At 35.5% G+C, this 10,000-nt stretch overlaps 1 protein-coding gene across 4 annotated transcripts in view; it reads left to right on the top strand.

The window, feature by feature from the left end:
* Positions 1–10,000, top strand: part of LOC143019535 (uncharacterized) — a 313,311-nt gene that overhangs the window by 146,247 nt on the left and 157,064 nt on the right. For all 4 annotated transcript variants that reach the window (XM_076175249.1, XM_076175248.1, XM_076175251.1 and 1 more), the window contains exons 8-9: positions 2,951–3,095; positions 4,241–4,371. In XM_076175249.1, the coding sequence (XP_076031364.1) occupies positions 2,951–3,095; positions 4,241–4,371 (276 nt within the window). The remainder of the gene's footprint in view (positions 1–2,950; positions 3,096–4,240; positions 4,372–10,000) is intronic.

Raw genomic sequence — 10,000 nt, 5'->3', positions numbered from 1 at the left:
TATTTCCCAGTGTTTTTTCTGCATATTATCTTCACGTGTGCCTTGTGAATTACTGCAATATATATATATATATATATATATACACACATATATATATGTATATATATATATGTATATATATATACATACATATACATATATATACATATTGTGCTCCCCCTTCACTCTCTACTCTCGTTTCACCGCTGTCTCTGTTACGTACGATTGTTACTCACATTTTTAGTCGGTACGCCATGTGCCTCCGATCATCCGACTTAGTCAAGTTCTAGACTGTTAGTTCAACTTGGTATAGAATATAGCACATGACCTAGTTTCTTTTATTATTATCTTATGTATAGGAGGGGGGTATTGAACAGTGGAGATTTTTCATTGATTTTCTTCACGAATTCTTCTACAACGTGATTCTCTTAGGTACACCAAGGAACTCCCGTCGAGAACACTCAATTTGGGCCCTATGTCAGTTTCGCAGTGACGCCAAAAGTTCATTAGTCCAGTGATCTCTAACGTTATATTTAAGAACCTCCACTAAGGGCGTAATCTTACAATCGTGAGCAAATTGAAATTTCTCCTCTACCTTTTCTTCAATCAGAATATTTGTTACAAGTCTGTATGTGATATTGTTTACTCAAGCAATCTCAAATAAAATCACTGCATTTAGGTTACATCAGCAAAAGCAGAAAACGTCATAAAGACAATGAAATCGGGCCCCAAGGCACTTGTCTATAAACACAAAGCTGAGAGTAAAGTTATACAATTCCTTGCCTTCTCACCTTTGGCTGTTTTTGTAAACTTTGTAACCCATAAAAATGAAACCCTTAATATCTACCCCTCTTTCTATCTCACTTGCCTGCCTATATCTACGAGCTTCTTATAGGACTCGGCAGCTACCACTTGGTCGTCCCGACCAACCATTTTCTACTACCCTCTTACACGACTATGGCACAATATATTATCATATACAAGAAGCTAAATTAATAATTAAATTATTTCAGCATAAAATGGCTAAGCAAATTAAAAAGAAATATCTTTCAATGGATGTTGTCTTTAACTTATTGGTAACTCAAAATATGTCACATATAACAAAGAAATAAGTAACCCCTCTAATATGTACAAACATCTGTAGTACCAGATATCTACTGATCCTTAAAAAGTCTAATATATTCAAAGCAATTTCAATATATCTATAACAGTTTCAATAAAATTATTTGCAAAACTCAATTCTACCAAAGTCTGAAAATGTCATAATTTCCAATAACAAAATCAGAAAAAATGTCGAATTGAATTGAATGTTTTCTCCTCATTGTAAAATTTTATTAAGAGCAGCAACAACTAAGATAAGACATTTTAAGAAGAGTTGTTTGTGTTAGATCTCAATGGAGAATGTTTTCACATTTTCAAAGATGGTGAGTTGTGTATATGTAAGGTATATTACAGCAATTATATGCACAATATTAAGGATGTTAGCAATAGTGCAGTGTGTCCATGCACAATATCACAATTGTCAGAACTGAGATAGTACATTCAACAAGAATTTTTAATGCTTCAAGGAACACAGAAATAATGTTTCTTCAATACTTATTGGCGTTGCTTTTATACACTGGCAAGGCTGCACGTCTTCATGACTGACCAAGGCCACAGGTAGCACATCTGTCTGACACACAAAAGGCCCCTAGAAACATTTTTCCCACTTACAACTGCTTGTCTATATATAGCTTCTTTGTACAAATAAAATTCCTTTATCTTATACCCTTTTGGTAGTTTTGGAGGAATAACTCTTGGGTTCATCAAATTCTGGCCTACTTTTCCCCAAGTCTTATCTTTTCTCAGTTTAGGTCTTATATCAGTTCTGCTGTGACGTCATGATTTCTTTAGCAGTGATCTTTAACTTTATATTTAAGAACCTCCCCTAAGGGCGTGGTCTTACAATCGTGAACCAATTGTATTTTCTCCTCCTTCGCCCTTTCTCCAATCAGAGTAGCTGTTACAAATCTGTATTGTCTACTCAAGCAATCTCGAATCACTGCACACTCATTTACGTTACATCATCATTTAGGTTACACACACACACACACACACGCACACGCACACACATACATTATATATATATATATATATATATATATATATATATATATATATATGTATGCATGTATGTATGTATATACATTAACAGACACTGAATGATCTCCAGTCCACAGATGTTCATCTTATTAACCACATTAACTTACTTCAATATTAATTCCTTGCAAATACGACCGAGACGAACATGCGTATGTAGCTCGATGGAAGCTCAGTTTCCGAATATGCTTCCATCGAGCAAATTTCTGCTGTTAGTCTCGATTGTGTTTGCAAGGAGATAAGTTAATGTGGTTGATATGAATATATATATATATATATATATATATATATATATATATATACATATATATATATACATACATATATATATATATGTGTATATATATATATATATATATATACATATATATATATATATATATATATATATGTATATATATATGCTGAGACATTCTGACAGGTTGCCGTAAGCGGAGTAGGAAACACAGGAGTCTTAGTCTTGAGTTTATTCCTGACTAGTTTCGCAGGTATGCTTTTTCATTCCTTTGAAAAAGTATAACTGCGAAACTAGTCAGGAATAAAATCAAACTAAGACTCATGTGTTTCCTACTCCGCTTACGTCATATATATATATATATATATATATATATGTATATATATATATATATATATATACATACATATAGATATATGCATATATATACACATATATATATATACATATATATATATCCGTGTGTTAATACATGTGTGTCAATGGATATCTAGATAATTATCTGTAGGAAAAAGTATAATAGATGAATGATCTATTACTCCATCGGAATATTTTGTGCTTTACTATATTTATAATGTGTCCTTTACATTTTGGCAGACTCTTGAGGACGGAAACTTGACTGTGTCTGTTCTACACTTTACACCACAATCAAAGGATGATGGGAAAATGCTCATCTGCCAAGCCATTAATGAGCGTTTGCCTGATCAAGCTGTTCAAGATTCTAGACTTCTCTCTGTAAATTGTAAGTATTGCTTTCATAGCTACCTTCTTTATAGAACGGAGGAATTATTTCGTATGTAGGAGTGTTTTCCAATTTGGGTGTTGAAATCCATTCTAGGAGGGGCTGGGAAGTGGTGCATACTTACACTTTCCTCTGTCCTTCTAGTAAGAAGACACTATTTAAGGAGTGCTGGGCTGCTTAGAACTGACTACATGGGGTGCTATGGTCGAAAAAGCTAGGGAAACTCTGGTATATCGATAGATCATTTTTCCTTGTATTTGAACGATTTTACAATATTCATTACTTGGTTAATTTTCCATTGAAACAGTAACTGAAATTCACATAAGAATTTCGAAAACAAATGATTAAAATGTAAATCTATTGGCAAATATATACTTTCATTAATCATATAATTTCCTGGTAAGGAAAACGTATTTTCATTATTTCAATTAACTGTTCAATAGTTTTATAGAGATGAGTTGCTCATAGATTATAATAATGATATCTTAAATATTTTAAAACCTTCAGTCAGGCGTCAGCCTTAACAAGGAGAAAAATATATATTTTTCTTTCGTTTTCCAAAAAGTCAGTAAATATGCAACTGAATTAATTGGGTTGATAGCATGAAAGTGGTTTATGGTTATAATAGATCCTAAATTCAATGTGTGTATCTGTGTGTGTGTGTGTGTGTGTGTGTGTGTGTGTGTGTGTGTGTGTGTGTGTGTGTGTGTGTGTGTGTGTGTGTGTGTGTGTGTGTGTGTGTGTGTGTGTGTGTGTGTGTGTGTGTGTGTGTGTGTGTGTGTGTGTGTGTGTGTGTGTGTGTGTGTGTGTGTGTGTATGTGTGTGCTTGTATGTATGCTCATCTATGGCCTAATATATGTGTAATGCTGTAATACTACAGATAAATAATAGTAAATAGATAGTAATAATGAACAGATAAAATAGAATATGATAAATGGTAGGTACTACAGCATATTGCTTAACGCAGAGTATGGGAGTCCAGTAGACTCCCATACTCTGCGTTTGGCCTCTTTCCTACAGTGCTGTTGCAGTCGTTGCTGCTTTTACTCAGCATATTGCTTAGGTGTTTATCTAAGTGAACTGCAATACATTACACTGCCTCTGCAGGAAATTTATTCCACTTCTTTGCTTTATTTTTCTTTTAGATTTTCCCGAAGCATCAATCAAGCTGGGGAGGTCACTAAATCCGGGACGGATTAAGGAAGGGGATGATGTGTACTTTGAGTGTACTGTCAAAGCTAAACCGTCTATCAACAAAGCTACTTGGAAACATAACGTGAGTATGAATACGATATATAATGACAAATGAGACTGGGGGTAGAGGAAACAGACGAAGATTAAAGGGAGAATTTTAATTTTCAATTTTTGAAACCATAGTGTCTTAATCACGTATATGTTAAACCATTAAAATCCCCTATTTTATTTCTTCCACCTTCTGTTTTATAACGTATATTTATAATGTATATTCGTACAATATCTTATCTATATTTGCATAATACTCATAACGTATATTTGCAGTCTCTAAAAGTGAGATTTATTTTTGCTTCTTTTTGTAGTCTTTTGAAGACTGTTTTTATTTATGAATTAATTAGAAACCAAATAATGAAGAAATATATACATATTTTTTAATCAGTATGAGATTTATTTGAAAGAAATTTGTTGGACGACAAATTATTTGTGAATAAATATGGATGCTAGAGTTAAAAAATGTAAAAAATAGCCACGAAATATCGCAAATAATGTACCATAGTTATTCACCGGACATTTGTTCACTTGATAATCAAGAAATAGGACAATTGCTCACCAGATGCCCAGTTACTACTAGCTATGGGTACGAACAGTTGCTCACCGTATTGTTGCTCATCGGACACTTGGTCACTAGATAGATAGAAAATAGGACAATTGACCACCAAATGCCCAGTTATTACCAGCTAATACGAGACTGGCCACCCCACTCCACTCCAGGAGCAGGCGTCCAATTTTATCATAACTCTCCTAGTGTCCAGATTATCAACATTTGTTTAATCTTTATTTCTTAACAGAAGAGGGTTGTATGAGCCAACCGAAAGACTGTATTTTTGTGACGTTCTTCTTTCGATCAACACCATAGATCTCGGAAGTCTTGTGTTTAAGCTAACTTGCAGTTATGAATACTCCATTCGAAAAAATGAAAAAATCATAGAAAAACAAATGTGGATACACAATTACTTCTGGTCTTCAAACATGTTTATAAGTTACTCCATATTTATATCAATGTATATATATATATATATATATATATATATATATATATATATATATATATATATATATATATATATATATATACATACATATACCAAGGCTTTTTCCCCCCTTCAAGCGAGGTAGCCAAAAAGGGAAAGGCATAAAAACACTCCCACCCATTTCATCCCTAAATACACTCCACACCCCTCCACCCTCCCTCTCATCTGAGCACCTCCTGGATGACGGGTCATCCCTGCACCTTGCCCACCGCCCTGGGTCAGAAGCAGTGTCGCAAGACACAGTACATCCACAGCAAGGCCGCTTCATTTAATCGGCGACCCCCCCTCTCCGTCCCCCCTTGCATATAAAGAGAGGACGGGGAGAAACCCTTCGGGCTGCGTCAAAATTTGCTCACACATACTACCTCACCCCCACCCCCCCGCCCATTCCTCCTCATGCAATCACAGCATCATCCATATACAACCATTCTCCACTCACATCTGTCTTCCGTCCTCTCCCTTCCTTCCTCAACAGACAATTCCCTCTTCCCCAAAGCCCCCTTCACCCCATCCATCCACCTCATCCTAGGACGTCCCCTCATGTTCACTCCCTCCACATCTGCCTTCCATACCTCTTTTACTAGTCTTTCTTCACTCATTCTATATATGTATGTATGTATATATATATATATATATATATATATATATATATATATATGTGTGTGTGTATATATATATATATATATATGTATATATATATGTATGTATATGTTATAAATATTTGTGTTCTTTTTTATGAGTGAATGCATCCTTGTTTGAAATGTATCTAGTTGGATGTGGATATTCGCATTAGTTCTCTTGAGTAACATTAAATTTCAGACGCTATTTAGGTATAGGTTTGCACTGATTTTAACTGACCTATTGAAATGTACCTTCGCAGTTTATGAAGTGGATCCGGTAAAAAAAAAAATTCATTTTACAATATATATATATATATATATATGTATATATATATATATGTATATATATACACATAAATATATATATATATATATATACATATATATATATATATATATGTGTGTGTGTGTGTGTGTGTGTGTGTGTGTGTGTGTGTGTGTGTGTGTGTGTGTGTGTGTGTGTGTGTGTGTGTGTGTGTGTGTGTGTGTGTGTGTGTGTGTGTGTGTGTGTGTGTGTGTGTGTGTGTGTGTGTGTGTGTGTGTGTGTGTGTGTGTGTGTGTGTGTGTGTGTGTGTGTGTGTGTGTGTGTGTGTGTGTGTGTGTGTGTGTGTGTGTGTGTGTGTGTGTGTGTGTGTGTGTGTGTGTGTGTGTGTGTGTGTGTGTGTGTGTGTGTGTGTGTGTGTGTGTGTGTGTGTGTGTGTGTGTGTGTGTGTGTGTGTGTGTGTGTGTGTGTGTGTGTGTGTGTGTGTGTGTGTGTGTGTTTTGTACATGTATACGTATTTGTCTATTCATATATCTGATATACTTTTCTTTAATATTTGGCTTGCAAGGCACATCCTACAGAATAGACTCACAGCTTTAATCTTTGTTGGTAAATGAATGTGTTGGATTGTGTCCAACTGTGTGCGTGATGTCACTAAGTGGACAGAGAGACACCATTGATTTTTTTTTCTTTTTTTTTTTACAATAAGATATAATCTCGAATATAAATTCAAGTTTTGTCTTTAAATCTTTTTTAAATTGGACTAAATATAGAGTATTTCTGAAGAAGATGGACCCAACTTAAATGCAGTATATGTCTTGATATCAACATGGGACAATTACATAAAATTTACAAATGGTTTAGTGGGTTATCAAGATGTGTTAACTAAAGTAAGACTCAATGATGATCCACCTTTTCACGTGGTAGGTAATTCATTCACGGGTCAATTTTTGGTCGCAGAGATAGTGATTTCATTCGTATGTATATATTTCAAGCATCCCCTATATCTTACATGATTGGACACCGCGAAAATTTTTACTATATAAGATTCCCGGTACCAAAAATTCCTTCTGTTATCTTTACTTGAGGTAACCTCACTACATGCGACAATGTCGAGGTGACGATAGTTCAAACCCTGCCGCCAGCGAGTTGGACCAAGGGCATGGTTTATTAGATTCCAAGCTACAGAGTCCTCTGTAAGAGCCACCATTTTAACCTACTGGTAGAGGGAGTTTCGCGACATAGAATTGAATAACCATTACTTTGTTCATTGAATTCCACGCTACAAATTCCTCTGTAAGGGGTACCGTTTTAGCCTCCTGATAAGGGAGTTTCGCGTTGCAAAACTGAATCATCATCACTTGCTTCGTTAAATTCCATTTACCTCCCGTACCACCACGCCCAAGTCCACATTGAACAACCATGGTGACCTGACAGCTTTGACGTAGCTCCAACTTCACCTTATATCACTCGGTCTCTCTAATTCCAATCATAACACAAACTCTTCTACTCCCGTAAAAATTCTTGACTACCTTTAAGAGCTTTCCTCCAATCCCATATATCTTCAATTCCTCTCACAATGCCTTCCTGTCTACCCTGTCATAGGCCTTCTCCAAAACCATAAAAGCCCCCGTCTCTCTCTCTCTCTCTCTCTCTCTCTCTCTCTCTCTCTCTCTCTCTCTCTCTCTCTCTCTCTCTCTCTCTCTCTCTCTCTCTCTCTCTCTCTCTCTCTCTCTCTCTCTCTCTCTCTCTCTCTCTCTCTCTCTCTCTCTCTCTCTCTCTCTCTCTCTCTCTCTAAAAAAAAACCCTTCTCGCAAATCTACCTTGTCACAAAAAGTTGATCACGTACACTACCTCTCCTAAACTCACATTGCTCCTCACCAATTATTCCTTCTGTGTCTCTCTTAATCCTCTCAATTAAAACACTCCGATAAGCCATCCAACTACGTTCAACAAACTGATCCCGTAAAAACTACTACATTTACGTTTGTCCCCTGTTACTTTGTAAATCAGAACTATACAGGAACTCCTCCATTCCTCTGGTACTCTCCCCACTCCCTTAGACACACATTCAACAACCTTACTAGTCCGCATGACACCCATCCAACCCAGATGGCTTACCGGCTGTCATCATTTTCAAAGCTCCTTGTACCTCATCTTTTCCTATATCTCTTCCATTTTCCTCTCCTATCAGAATTATATTCATACCTCCTCCCACTACCACAATAAATCTCTCCTTATCCTTCCCATTCAAGAACTCGTTGAAAACCTCTACCCATTTTCCTTCACCACCATTACTTCAATTAACATCTGTCCATCTGCACCCTTTACAGTGTTCTCTCTACCTGACTTACATAAGAACATAAGAATGAAGAAGACTGCAAGAGACCATAAGGCCTACACTAGACTTGCCCCGCCTCTTACTCTTAATATCCTTCCAAAACATATATCTATTCTTTTCAACCGTTATTCACATTACCCTTCATCCACATTAACCTTAAAGATAATTCCCTCCACTTCACCATGCACTTTCCTCTCTCAATGATGACAATGTCAATGCACCCCATTTTCCCCCTGGGAAATGTCTTTTACTCCCCTCCCCCCAACCAATAAAGCTGTTGATTGCCGGTGACTTTTGTGCGTGTCCACGGTTATATACTGTGTGCGACGAGATCTCCAGTTATCACTTCTTTAGATCGTAAACTCGGAACTATGCGGCTTGAACCATGGTTGGTGTTCGACTTTTTTAAAATATTTCTCTCTCCAGCATTTTTCATTAATATTTCTTGAAAGAAAATCATCGCATTCTATACCTTTCGAGACTGTAACCAAAGATATTGGACCCAATATTAGACAACTCAAGTCCAATGGGTCTAAATAAGAGAACCAAGATCGAATAATTGAGTACAAAATGTGAAGAATCAGGCCTGTGAATCTAGCATATCTCCCTCGCCTCTGCATAGACCCGTGAATTCGGCTCTATACAGCTGTAGACCCGCACATATCTAATCATTTGTTGGGAGTACGTTTGACTGTAAATCTCTGTATATCTGCATATATATCTGCTTCTATATTTATGTATCTGTCCGTCTGCATGTTTTATCTTTTTCTCTCTAATGGGCGTAGTTTTTAAGTAGGACCCATGATATTGGCATTTACGTTTAATCTGATCAACTTGCTTTCGAACAACGTGCACTTTACTCTCATCTCATCAATATAAAAAATCGCAGTATATAGACGAGATAATAATAACAAAACTAATACTAATAAAGTAATGATAATATTGATGATGATGATAATGATAAAGATAATAATGATGATAATTATAATACTGATAATAAAAATAAAAATAACTACTGAACTATTTTGTATACCAGGCTTTAAAAAAAAGTAACGCAATTTAGCAATTAGAAGACGATCATAATTTCAGTTTTGATGAAATCTTATTTTTCGAACTAAAATTAGCCTCTATTTCTTTTTTAGAAAATCTGATAGCTTTACGGTCTCTAGCATCCAACTAGGAAATCAAAATTGTGCAATTCATAAAATATAATGTCATAGATATTTGCCAATGTTCTCAACATAGCTTTGATTGCAAAAGTATTTATTTGAAAAAGAAAAATAAACACTAAAAGATAACATTCAAGCTTATAATATATACAGTGTATACATACCCACATACATACATACATACATACATACATACATACATATATACATATATATATATATATATAT

Source organism: Oratosquilla oratoria, chromosome 37 (assembly GCF_046742065.1).
Source record: "Oratosquilla oratoria isolate Oo_2021 chromosome 37, ASM4674206v1, whole genome shotgun sequence".
Classification (NCBI taxonomy): domain Eukaryota; kingdom Metazoa; phylum Arthropoda; class Malacostraca; order Stomatopoda; family Squillidae; genus Oratosquilla; species Oratosquilla oratoria.
Note: the sequence above shows the minus strand (reverse complement) of the source record. Positions and strands in the feature narration are given on the sequence as shown.